We start from the raw sequence: 14,274 nt of genomic DNA, 5'->3' as shown, positions 1-14,274 counted from the left end.
AACCTATTACACACCATTCGCAAGTCCAACAGACATTTCTATGAGTTCTCTGACAAATGCGGTAGAACACTAGCACGCACCCTGAAACAGAGACAGAGACTGCACCACATACACCAGATCAAGGGACGAGACGGGACAACGAAAAGGACACCGACAGACATTCTACAGACTTTCAGGCTCTTCTACGAAGAGCTATATAACTTAGATAATACCGCCCGACGTACTGATGCACCCCAGCGCCTGCGCAAAATAGATGACTTCCTCACGGAACACCTAGGCCGCACGCTCCCAGAAGGCCTGGCTGAGGAACTGGAACAACCACTCACAGTGGAAGAACTAGCCACTGCACTCAAAAGATCCAAAACCCACAGGGCCCGGGCCCGGATGGTTTGCCTGTTTCGTACCTACGCAGGTTCAGGGACTTGCTGCTCCCACGCCTAGTACAAGGCTTCAATTCTTTGCTGGAAGAGGGTCGGTTTCCAACAGATACCCTACGCGCCACCGTGACGGTCATACCGAAGGAAGGAAAAGATCCCGCGGAATGTGGGAGCTACAGACCGATCTCTCTCCTCAACGCAGACCTCAAGCTTTTCGCCAAAGCCATAGCCATGAGACTCTCCCGCGCGCTCCCTACCCTTGTCCACCCGGATCAGGTGGGATTCATCCCGGGCCGCGAGGCGCGTGATAACACCATCCGGGCCCTACACATGATCCACTCTGCCCGGTCGATGAAGAGGAACCTAATTCTGGTCTCCACAGACGCAGAGAAGGCCTTCGACCGGGTAGATTGGCTGTACCTTGAAGCCACCCTTTGCCATATGCAATTTGGCCCCCACATTCGCTCATGGATCCTCTCCCTATATACAAACCCTACGGCCCGCATTCGGGTGAACGGCGCTCTCTCAGCTCCCTTTTCCATCCGAAACGGAACTAGACAGGGGTGTCCTCTGTCCCCCCTCCTGTTTGCCCTCACTCTGGAACCCTTTCTAGAGGCGGTCAGACGGGATGGGGGAATTAGCGGGTACAGACTCCACCACACAGAACACAAAGTGGCCGCTTATGCGGACGACATGTTATTCTTTTTGGACAACCCCACGATCTCTTTCCCCAACCTCCTCCGAGCCTTCAGGACCTTCGGCGAAATATCCAATCTAAAACTCAACATGAGCAAGTCAGAAGCCTTGCCGATATCACTCACAGCAGAGAGACTTGCATGCCCACCCCACGGCCAAACTGTGGGTCCCCATGGAACAGATGCAGGCGAGGGGCGCTCTTCCTTCCCGCCTGTGGCTCAGCACCCTCACTCTAACATCGCTGCAAACAGGCAACCCTTTGATCGACGCTACACTGCGGGTCTGGTGCTCACTACGATATACACGTCAACTCACCACCACCGACAGCCCCCTTACACCCATTACTCACAACCCGAGTGTGGGAGGAGGTCTCACGCCAGCAGACCTGCGCTCATTTTCCGACTCCGACTGGCTTAGCTTCCGACAGCTCCTACAAGGACACCAACTCAGACCCCTCGCGGACATCATGGGTGACAGAGTTCCCACTGGACTGGACCACTTCCATTATGCTCAAATAAGGGCATACTATAAGACCTTTTTAAACAAACAGTGCCTACACAGACCCCCCACACAGTTTGAATCCCTATGCACCTCCCGAACCCACCCGGACAAGGGAATTTCACTGCTTTATGCGACACTTTTAAACAGCGAACATCAGACACACCCCAGATATGTAACAAAATGGGAAGAAGAGACAGGGACTGCACTCACAGATCAGGAATGGGACAAGATCTTTATACTGACGCACAAAAACTCCATCAGCTGCAAAGTTCAGGAGACAGGCTTTAAGATTCTCACGCGCTGGTATAGGACCCCTGACGTTGTACACCGTATAGACCCGGGAGTCCCTAACGAATGCTGGAGATGCGGGGGCTCAGACGGATCCTTCCTTCACATCTGGTGGAGTTGCCCCGATATTGTGCCTTATTGGACACAGATCAGAGAAGCTATCCGTCTCATAACGAACATCACCCTCCCCCTCCACCCCCTCACCATGCTCTTACACCATACAGACATGTCTATCTCAGCCTACAAGAAATCCTTGATTAGACACCTCCTGACAGCAGCCATAGCGTTAATACCAGCCAAGTGGAGACAAAAGGGTGCACCCACCTTCCAGCGGTGGCTAGACAGGGTGGGGGAGATACACCACATGGAATCACTCACGGCAGCCCTGCAGGGCAGACTAGAGAGGTGTGACCTTACCTGGATGCCATGGCTGTGGTACCTCATGATGGACGGGACCGGGAACCGTGTAATAGGCTATAAATCCCAAACAAGGTCCACCTACGTTAACTTTTTCATGCCCGTGAAGCTATGTGTACATTACACCCCATTCTTGTTTTACTTCTGTACGCCCCATTGGTTCGAGACAACCCACATCTTTCTAACATAGCGTGGATCGGACCACACGCGAGTTTCCACAGTTACTTACAGATGTATAAACATGCATGTTTATCAGTTGCTTATTGTGCCTAATCAGGAGCACTCCATACGTGGCTCCTATTTGATTCAAATGTGCCGTGTTGTAAACTCTTATGCCATTCACCTAAGTTAATCTTTTATGTCTTTGATGCCAAGTATTCATCACAGCTCATCTTGTTCACTTGTTATGTGAACATAAAAATTTGAAAATAACGATTGTCAAAAAAAAAAAAAAAAAAGAACGATAAAATTAACTAAAAAAAAAAAACGAAAGGTTAGAAAGGTTATTCTCTGCCTTTCCACTCCATAGCCGTTGACTTACAGAGTGGAAGTACAATTCCATTGACTCATCCAAACATTGACATTTATGTCTCCCCTTCATAGCTTATCCAATAGGAGCTATGGTCTACGATTTGTACTGCATCCAAAAACACTGAAAGAAGTCACAAAGGGGGCCCCAGAACAGCCAAAAAACAGAGAAAGATTGGAGAATTAGGGAAACAGAAGAAAAAAAATGGAAAAGTTTAACAGAGAAAAACTCGATTGCGGAAAAGGCCATAAAACCTGAGCGATCCCCACTGACTATTCCCTTAGCTAAATTCGCTCTCAGAGTCTCAGTCCATGGCTCCCAGATCCTGTCAAATTTACAGAGGGAATTCCTCACTTGTGCCATCAATTTATCCATAAGGTAGGCGTCTTATCTTGTCTAGTACAGTCGACAGAGAGGGGACCTTGGGTTTAAGCCAATCTTGGGCTGTAGCTAGTCTAGCTGATAAATAAAATGTACACTTTTTTTCATTTTAACTGGCACATTCCTCTTGATACAATGTGCTTACTTAGATCCATGATCCTCAAACATTCCATCCAGATTGCTCCATGTGACAAGATTCCCACTCAGTCTCTCCCTTCCCTCAGTACATCAGCTCTGTCACCTTGTATCGGGAGGACTGAGCAAAACTGACACAACAAGCATTTTGTCCAACCTGGATGGCAGTAATAATCTAGAAATTCTGGGGACAGGTTAGCCCAGCACTCCATCCAATCACTACCATCCATGGAACGTGGCATTTATAATACAGAACTGTAAATTTAGCTAAGGAATGGTTCATCCCTCAGTTCCATGGAAATCACCTTGGTTGTTGTAAACCTGAACACTTGGCAACATACACTGAAGTTATGTTGCTTGGAGAGTCACTTAAAAAATGTCATCTTGGAGTATCCTTTTAATATTTATGAGTAACACAGCTAGGCACTATAAGTTGTTGCATTGTTGAGCTAACAATCTACAAAAGTTATATATAAATGAACTAAACTGCAAGTATCTTTAACACACAGAAGAAGATAGAAACCACCTTATCTTAGTTGACAATAGGGTATCTACTAAACAGAACAGATGGAATAGATAGACTGATAGAAAAGAAAAGCAGCACTTGCTTGAACATGAACACATCATAAGGGTCATAACTGATACAATATATAAAATACAGCGTTAATGAGTTATGCCAAGCATTAGAACCCCTACAGCCTGATGAAGTGGTTATGATGTTAGGAGTACCTTGACGCCATTCATCAGTATGACGGTACATGGTTTCGCAGTAGTTTACATTTACCCAAGTCCCACTGGATAGCGAGTGTCCTCTTATGCTGGTTGAACAACATGAGACTTCTGTAGGGCTGCCGTATCGGGATCTGAATGCTTCCACCCATTCATTGGCAGAAAGCATCAGCCGAGCGGTCTCATTGAATGAGGGTCTGTGCACAGAAATATGCACATAACTGACATTAACCAGCCTGACTGATAGCACTGCTAAAGGTGGAAATATAGTGAAACAGCATGTACAGTTGCCTTGCACCATACAATAATGAACTGGTCATGGTGCTTCAAGTAATCAATTAAAGGCTTTAGGAAAACCTTTTCTATACCATCAGTCCATATATAAAAAAAAAAAAAAAAACAGCCTTGGAGAAAATAGCAGGTATTTAGTTACAAAATACGGTTATACATCACATAATCCAGACACTTTACAGAGGAACCCATTTTTGGCAAGTCTTACTCTACATCAACTTTAAGGAACACTTCAAACACCATAACACTACAGTACACTGTAGTGGTTATGGTGCCAAGAATGCCTTGGTATTATTCCCCCTTCCTCCCCCCCAATGCCAAGCTCATTGGCTGAGAGTGATTGGCATGGCAGAATTTAGCTCTAGAAAGCTAACTGTAGGCCTAAGCGAGAGCCTCCAGCTTTCCTGTGTTAGCAAAACAGTTTGACTATACATTGATTGAGGGTGCCTGGGCACTCCTAGCACTATAACAAAAACTGTGCACTGTAATAGTTATAGTGCTTGGAACACTCCAAACACACAAAAACAGCTTTGCTATATTGGCTGTCCCCCTGTCTTGTTTTATCAATGTCATAAGGTGCCACTTTCCAGGAAGCAGACAGACAGCCAGGAGGGTCTCTAATAGTAAATAATTTAAATCAAAGCTTCTGTGTGGGAGACATTCTATTGGCCCACCTCAGCTATTGCCACACATGCCCCGTAATAGACCATATAACTGCTGGATTACAGTTAAGGAATGTCTTTATTTTAGAGGGATATGGGGGGGGGGGGAGAGAGAGACTACGCAAGATTCAATGTTGAATAGAAATACATTTTTGCAATTCAAATCTGAGAAGTGCATAACCTTATATGTGTTTAATAAGTGAGTGACAAAATCCAGACTATGTACTGTGACTGTGAAAAAATACTAAAAGATATAACAAAGTTACACCCAAACAGGTGGAACAATATAAAATGTTAATATTACCCTTTTGGGTTTAAAATTTGTTCAGATTAGAAGATTCCTCATATCTTCTTTATGAATACATAAAATATACAATCTAAAAAAAGAAAAAACTGAAATAGTGTGATATTGTATAATTTTATAGGACGCTGGTGATATTATATTGCACTCACAAAAGTAAATAGTTTGTAGGCACGTAAAGGTATCTTTGTAGGATGTAGACGTCTATTCTTCTTTATCCCATTGTACACATGGAAAAGAGAGGGAGAGAAACAAGCCTCATTTTCGTATTGAGTGTTGATGACGTCTTCCGGTTGCGCAGTGGTCACATTTGCGTTCCAAGGATGCGTTACGGAAGTTCATAGTCCGTGAGTTCACCAGTATTATAGAACATCGTTCTCACACAGAACAATATGAATAAAACACCAGAACAGAAAAGAGAAAACTAATTACTGTTCTTATATAAAACATCATCGAAAAGTGGAATAAAAAATAAAAATAAAAAAAAAGGTGGGTAAAACAATATATATGGAGTGGGATATATTAAAGAAAAGGAAAAAAAAGATGGGGGGAAGATATCATGAATAGATAAGATATGACAAAGAAAGCAAACCATGTTGAAATCTTATTTAAGTCCATATGGACTTAAAGCTTTAAGCATAAAAATCCCAAACCCCTTTCTTGGTCTTAACTTAATGATTTGATGAACTATGAACTTCCAGAACACATCCTTGGAACGCAAAAGCGACCACGGCACAACCGGAAGACATAATCAACACTCAATACAAAAATGAGGCTTGGGACGCAAAGCCTCAAAGAAACGCAGGTGATTTACATCGTTCCTGATGGTAGCCACAGACGGCACAAAAAAGGTTTTTAAGTAGAAATCAGACAGAGATCAACAACATTGCCACTGGATGACCCTGAGGAAGTCCACTTAAAAGACCAAACACGTAGGGCTGGGAGGACAACATAGTGACTTTATTGAATGTTTATTTTTGGTTTGTTTGTTTTTTTATTGTATTTTCTACCAAGAAGTTGGTTGGATTTTATCTTTGGACTTCAAGCTGCTATCCTGGTTCCAGTTACAGATGACTTTGTATCCTGGGTCTGAAAAATAATACTGCGATATGCAAGCCTAAGAGATCCATTTTGTGAGTGCATTTAAGAGGTTTTAACTTTTAAAGTGGTACATTAAGTTTCTCTTCCTCTCTTTTCCCATGTGTACAATGGGATAAAAAAAAAAAAAAAAAAAGGATGGAAGTCTACAAACTACAAAGATACCTTTACGTGCCTACAAACAATTTACTTTTGTGAGTGCAATATAATGTCACCAGCGTCCTATAGAATTATACAATATCACACTATTTTAGTTTTTTTCTTTTTTTAGATTGTAGGTTTTATGTATATACTGTGACTGCCTGAGAACTGTGGGATTAGTGCTCTGTTATTGCAGTGCCATATTTTGTAGGTCTCTGCTTAACCAAAAGGAGTGTAGTATATATATCCTTTACTGCTAGACATATGCAGTCATGCTGAAAATGAGCCCACAGACAGAATTAATTTAATGTCAGTAATGCTTTAGTCTAAAAGTCACATGTGTAATACTTTTTTTTTTTTTTTTACTTAAAAAGGGCATTTGGACATGAACTGGGAAAGACTTGATGAATGCATCTGTTAGGTTATTTCAAGCAAATCATGCTTTAGCTTGTAAAACTTCAAATCCCATGCTGCATAGCAAGTCTTAAGAAAACATTTATGAGGCTTGTAACCCTACACTTCTGTGCTACAGCATGACTTTGTCCCAGAAAGCTACAATCCCTACAGATGAGAGGAGGGAAAAAAAATAAACAAATATTTTGGGTTTTTTCTTGGGAGCTCATTAATTTATTTGCTGTGATCACAGAGCAGAGATGTGTAAATAAAACTGTGCCCGTTTAGTTTTACAGCAATAGGAAATTTGCAGAACAGCTAACTGGAGTTGTGAAATGCAAGAAAAACAGAATGCCAAATCTATTAAGTGAAGTATTTGGGAACTGTTGTCAAACTGTCTTCAACTGAATTTGACAAAAGTCAGGGAATTCCAGGACCAAAAGCCCACGCCTTCTGCTTTAGATGCCATAATGAGGATGTAAAATGGCAATCCAGAACAGTCAAACCCAATGTACAATAATTTGAAATAAAATAATGAAGTGAAGTTCAGTATGAACTCGGAGATGGCTGCTGGTGTCCAGCACATCCTTCCTAAGACAGTATCCCTTTAATAAAGTGTTCTAAGTGTCTAAGGTCAATGTTATGACTGCTTCCGTGGTCTTGTCAAGCGGCAAAAAGGTCACCCTGTCCACTCAGAACACATTAATAAAGTTACACAGTGTTACTGAAACATTTTTTGTGGCTTGAAAATGGCTTGCGAAAACACACAAAAAAAGAGACTCCTTGCATCAAGTGTTTTATCATAAAGAGACCTTGCTTACCCAGAAGTTGGTAGGATTGCCACTAAACCACACATCTTGTACTACCAAAGTACTAGAACTAAGCCCTCCCACCCCGCTGCCCCCCAAATAAATAATAATCTTTCCCATCCATTACTTTTCTCTGCTGTTCCCATAAAACCTGTGATTGTCCCACAGGACCTGGGACAGTTGTGGGTATATAGACTCTTAAATATTAACTTTGGAAGGAAGCAATCAAGAAGGGGAAAGAAGTAGGAACTCAGGTTCTGAATTCATCAAAGTCATCACTGCCACTAGGAGTAGTTCTGTACTAGTGGTAGGTGAAGGCCTTTTCTTGGGAACCTGTCTTGATAAAAGTAATCCATTTTAGTTGAAGTCTACATTAAAATAGACCGCAAGTTCATCTTCTTGCCTTTTCTTATCATGCTGAAGATGCAATCCAGTTACAGGCTTATTTCTGAGCTTTCGTTCATGCACCTGTAGGATGGATAACGCATGGTCTTCAAAAGACCTACGAGTAACATCTCAAGCTCAGCTGTTTTACTGAGTGGATGGATGGTTGGGAGATGTTCCTCTAGGCCAGGGGTGCACAAAAAGGTACCCCCCCCCCAGATGTTTTAAAACTGCAGCTTCCATGATACTTTGTCATTATAAAAGCATTCTAAAAGGCATGCAAAGCATCATGGGAGTTGTAGTTGTACAACATCTGGGGGATCTTTTAGACACATCTGCTCTAGGCCATCGATTATTACCCTCCACATCCTATCAGGTTTTACCAAAAGCTGTAAAACCTTTTACACCTGTAATATGTCATAACAAATGGAGAAAACAGAAAATAAGTAGCAGCTTTAGAATTTTACAGAAAATAAATGCACATCTGCACTTATTGGCATTTATTTTAAATAGTTTATGACAATAACATTATCCAATAATTGATAGTAAAAAAAAAAAAAAAAATTAAACCAGTCATCGTATTTCATAGAAATAGCATATATTGACTGTCAATAACAGCCATAAGTTCGAGGAGTTTCAGTCTTACAACAACTTGTGGACCCAGGAATACTTTACGCAATCACAGGGGAGTTTTGTCAAGCTTTGGGTCAAAACATTTCACTTGGTGAAATAAAAAAGCCTTTAATTTATTAATTTATTGTTGGTGCTGTGACTATCACTCGCATTCCCATTGGATTAAAGGACCACTATAGCTTAATGAAGTGGTCTGGGTGCCAGGTCCTTCTAGGATTAACCATTTCTGCTCTAAACATAGCCGTTTATGAGAAACGGCTATGTTTACCTATGGGTTAATCCAGCCTCTAGTGGCTGTCTCATTGACAGCCGCTAGAGGTGCTTCCACGCTTCTCACTGTGATTTTCACAGTGAGAAGACGCCAGCGTCCATAGGAAAGCATTGAGAATGCTTTCCTACGGACTGGCTGAATGCGCGCGCGGCTCTTGCCGCGCATGCGCATTCAGCTGATGACGGAAGAAGAGGGAGAAGATTCTCCAGCACCGAGGGAGCCCGGCGCTGGAGAAAGGCAAGTGTTTAACCCCTTCCTCTCCATCCAGCCCAGCAGGAGGGGGACCCTGAGGGTGGGGGCACCATTAGGGCACCATAGTGGTCCTTTAAATATCTGATGGCATAATTTGGGTTCAGCTCCCAGACAACATTATCCAGAGAGCTAGGCATACTTGTTTCATTTTTTATATGGTGTCCACTCATGGACAGCTGTTTCATTGTATTAACTATCCACTTACTTCAGGTGGAAGGGGTTTTCATTCACACTTTTGTCCCCACCACAACTCTGTTGGTATGTACTTTACAAGTAACGCCAAGCCTCCAGACCAAGCCAGTAACCAACCTCATGCTGATGAGTTGCATTAACAACGAAACAACTGTCCATGAGTGGTTCACTGGTTTTGCTCCTCGTCCTGAGTTGTGTTTCAGAGCTGTTGAATAAAGCAGACACATACTCCAAGGAATCCATGTATCAAGTGGAAGTATGAGACAAAATGTGGTTCTTTGTTGAGCTCATATGCATATGCCTGCCCAGAATCCCTTGCAGTAGTGAGAGCACTGTTAAAGTGAGATCTCTGTGGGAAAAGCAAGTCTTCTGTCTTAACTGGTGTGTTTATTTGTGTCTAGCAATGTATTAACTTTCCATTTACTTCAGGTGGAAGGGGTTTTCATCCACACTTTCTTTCCCACCACAAATCTGCTGGTATGTAAATATAGCTATATATACACACAGTTTTTTTTTTTTTTTTAGTGGGATTGAAAAATAGGCCATGAGGTTGTGTCAAGGGACAGTTTATGCACCATAAAGACTACAGTGTTTACGGTTTGTGCTGAAAGGAATCTATGGCCACAGTCCATCCTCCCTCTATTCTACGAAGAAGGAAAAAATAATAAAAAAAAAAATAAAAAAAAAATAAAAGTGGTTTAACAAATACAGTAGTGATTCTGAGGACCCAAAGACAGCCCTTCTGCTTGGGGTGCAATAATGAGGAATAGCACTTCATCAATATTTGTACAGGTAAGCAGGATTCAGCAATATCAAACTGCCAGTAACCATCTCAGTGTAACTGATTTAACAAATGAACATTATTCATTGCCGTTAACGTTATTTGTTGCTATCAGAGTGCCATTTTTTTTTTTTTTTAGAAATAACAGTGATTTGACACGGCTAAATACATGTATTTTGGATGATTAACGAGTGCGTGAATCTTCGTCATTACTGCGTTTTAAGCAGAAGGGTGGAGCTTTGGGTGTTGGAAGTTTGCTACATCTGGAACTGTTCAGAATTATTCTTTATGCATCAGGAAAACGTAGAGAAAATTAAAAGCTCATGGTAACAAGCTCAGAAAAGCTGTACATTTATTTTTTTTATTATTATTATTATTTTTAAATAGCTACTTTGTGAATAGTTTGTGAATTGTTCAGGATTCTTTTCCAGAGGTACTCTTTGCTCTTTCAAGTATATCTGGATTCAGTTTGACATCATCCAACTTGGAGCTCTCTCCAAAGCTCTCAAAAGGTGGGTTTGCAAACTTTAAAAGGGTTGCTCCAACTAAAAACCAGTGTTGGTCAGAGTAAACCCTTCACAAAAAAATAAATATATAAGCACTGAAGCCAAGTTCTCCCGGGAGCCTGATCCTACTCTGGTGACTTCACTCCTCCTGGAGGGATGACAGAGAGGAAGTGCTGAGTGGAGGACATGGGGATAGTAGGGTTGTGTGTTGTCAGCATGCTGACAACCGCTGTCCAATATGCAAAGAATTAAGATGAGCCAGCCTTGAAAATGTGTCCCAGGCTGACTAATGACACTCTATTGGCACTGCTGAGGGTGGAGTCACACTGCTTGCAGCAAAAGGCTCTGTATGTGCAGCATTTCCCAGTGAAACCACCATAACCACTTCAAAATCATTAAAGTGGTCATGTTGCTTGAAGTAACACGTTATGTGCAGAACATAATCTCTCCAGGTTATTTGAATGGTTAATGACAAGAATAACATTAGTAAACCACAGTCATACTTCATTAAAACAATTCAATTAGTTCTTTAAATCACGTTAAAGTTTTTTGGTTTTTTTCCCCTCGCTCTGCAATTTTAGTTTAAATGGTTCAAGATATACTGTATAAATGAGAGAGATCACTATGTTTACTTTCAGTATGCAAGCTTGTAACTTTGTCATGTAGAAGGCCCAATCACAGCTTGATCTACAGTTACTAACTGCAACAACATACCAAGCAACACTAAATATCTCATTCATATATATATACACATATACATATACATATATATATATATATATATATATATATATATATATATATATCTCAATAACATGAAACAGCACCAATACAGATCATTTTTGGAACACCATACAATGTATAATAACTGCAAAAACAAACATTGTTCTAACAAATGCAGATCTGACATATATATCTGAAATACATTTTACAAATAAATAATGAATAGGGCTTTTAAGAACGAAACAGATTTAACCTTTTACTGCTAGGATTTTATATGTTTGGCTTCTGTTCCAGCGAATGCAACACTTAAAAGGGGGTTAATTAAACCAGGCAGTAAAAATACACAGGGGCGTGATCAGATGCTTTGAAAGCAAATGGTTAATATGGAAATCCATGTAAAGTATTTTCTACAGCAAAGAAAAAGAACAAAACGTCACTTTTCCCCCCCAATTCTGTAATTACTGTTCCCCATTGGTGTTTATTTTCTTTTAAAAAAATAAAAAAAAAATTAAAATGCTTAACACACCAATTTAGCAGGGTCAGGCAGTAAACAGCATGTAACTAATGCCTGTATGGCTGTCACATTGTATCATTCATGCCAGTTTGGAGACTGGATGTTAAATACAGGCGGGTTATTGTTAATCTCGTTTGCAAGACTTAATCCGCTAGTCAGATTTAATAGGCACTCAAATACAAGGCCCATTTGTACTTGGCAAAGACACATGTGTGAACTGAGAACTGTATTAAATGACCTTGTTACAAATAGATTAAATTGTATGGAACATGACACCTGGGTAGAACAGTTACAAAGAGCAGGACAGATACAGTGTTTCCGGGGGATTTGTCTAACTTGGAGAAGATCAACCTGTGTACTTTTCCAATGTACCAGAAACAAAGCAATAGGGTATACGAGCATTAGCCCAGACCTCTGCAGTGTGATACAGAGCAGTATGATTCAGCCACTCTGCAGACAAGTCTCTCCTCCCTCCTGTGAGTTTGAATTGCTGGAACGCATGCACCAAACACGCTGAGTGAATGTGCAGCCGGACATTGCCTTACCTCGCAGGCTGCTCTCCTGGATGTAGGGGGGCGCGGTGGGGGTAACATTGCCAGAATTGGGTGAGATCAGGGGAGAGCGTTCATCAATCCCATCAGCAGCCATGACTGCAGAGGCTGCAGCTCAGCCAGAGGGGAGGGAAGGAAGCCTATCACAATGTGGATGTCACAGGACTGAAAATCACAAGGAAAAGGGAGGAGACAGACCAAGATACAACCTCTCTCTCCTCACCCCCCTGTATGCAATAACACCCACTTACCCCTCTGTATACAATATAAGTACACCCACTTACCCTTCTGTATACAATATAAATACACCGACTTACCACTCTGTATACAATATAAATACACCCACTTACCCCTCTGTATACAATATAAATACAGCCTCTACACACAATGAAACAACCCTTTATTTCCCTGTCTGCAATAAAAAAACCTTAATCCTTCCTATATGCAATAAAACACCCCTTTATGTCCCTGTCTGCAATAAAAAACCCTTAACTCTTCCTATATGCACTATTTAAAATACCCCGTACACGCTTTGTATACATTATTTATGCAATAAGCAAAACATCCTCTATCCCCTCGGTATAACATATGTAACACACCCCTTACTAGCTGTAAGCAACATGTAACACACCCCCTACCTCTTCTGTATACAATATATAAAACATCCCCTTACTAGCTCTGTAAGCAATATGTAACACACCCCTTACTAGCTCTGTAAGCAATATGTAACACACCCCCTTACCCATTCTGTATACAATATATAAAACATCCCCTTATCTCCTCTGTATATACTATATTTACAATGTGTACCCCCCACTTATCCACTCTGTCAGTAATATGTAACAAACCCCTTACTAGCTCTGTAAGCAATATGTAACACACCCCCTTACCTCTTCTGTATACAATATATAAAACATCCCTTACTAGCTCTGTATATACTATATTTACAATGTGTACCCCCCACTTATCCCCTCTGTATGCAACATTTAACACACCCCTTACCTCTTCTGTATACAATATATAAAACATCCCCTTATCTCCTCTGTATATACTATATTTACAATGTGTACCCCCACTTATCCCCCTCTGTATGCAAAATGTAACACACCCCCTTACCCATTCTGTATACAATATATAAAACATCCCCTTATATTCTCTGTATATACAATGTGTAACACACCCCCTTACTCCTCTGTATGCAAAATGTAACACACACCCTTACCCATTCTGTATACAATATATAAAACATCCCCTTATATTCTCTGTATATACAATGCGTAACACACACCCTTACCCATTATGTATACAATATATAAAATATCCCCTTATCTTCTCTGTATATACAATGTGTAACACAACCCCTTACCCCTTCTGTATGCAAAATGTAACACACACCCTTACCTCTTCTGTATACAATATATAAAACATCTCCTCTTGTTTATATATTATGTGTGCAAGATGTAACACACCCTCTTACCAGCTATGTAAACAATATATAAAGCATCCCTTTATCTCCTCTGTATTTACTATTTATACAATGTGTAACCCCCCCCTTATTCCATCTGTATGCAAAATGTAACACACATCCTTACCTCTTCTGTATACAATATCTAAAACATCCCCTCTATCTATATTATGTGTGCAATATGTAACACCCCTCTAACCCCTGCTGTATACAATATATAAAACATTTCCTTATCTCCTCTGTATATATTATGT

General features: G+C 41.0%; 1 protein-coding gene across 3 annotated transcripts in view; it reads right to left on the bottom strand.

Annotated features, from left to right (window-relative positions):
- Positions 1–12,771, bottom strand: part of PIP4P2 (phosphatidylinositol-4,5-bisphosphate 4-phosphatase 2) — a 77,519-nt gene extending 64,748 nt beyond the window's left edge. For all 3 annotated transcript variants that reach the window (XM_063451264.1, XM_063451265.1, XM_063451263.1), the window contains exon 1: positions 12,550–12,771. In XM_063451264.1, coding sequence (XP_063307334.1) covers positions 12,550–12,652 — 103 coding nt within the window. In that variant the 5' untranslated portion in view covers positions 12,653–12,771. The remainder of the gene's footprint in view (positions 1–12,549) is intronic.
- Between the last annotated feature and the right edge of the window lie 1,503 nt (positions 12,772–14,274).

Source organism: Pelobates fuscus, chromosome 4, assembly GCF_036172605.1.
Source record: "Pelobates fuscus isolate aPelFus1 chromosome 4, aPelFus1.pri, whole genome shotgun sequence".
Taxonomy (NCBI): Eukaryota; Metazoa; Chordata; class Amphibia; order Anura; family Pelobatidae; genus Pelobates; species Pelobates fuscus.
This window is presented reverse-complemented; position numbering and strand designations above follow the sequence as displayed.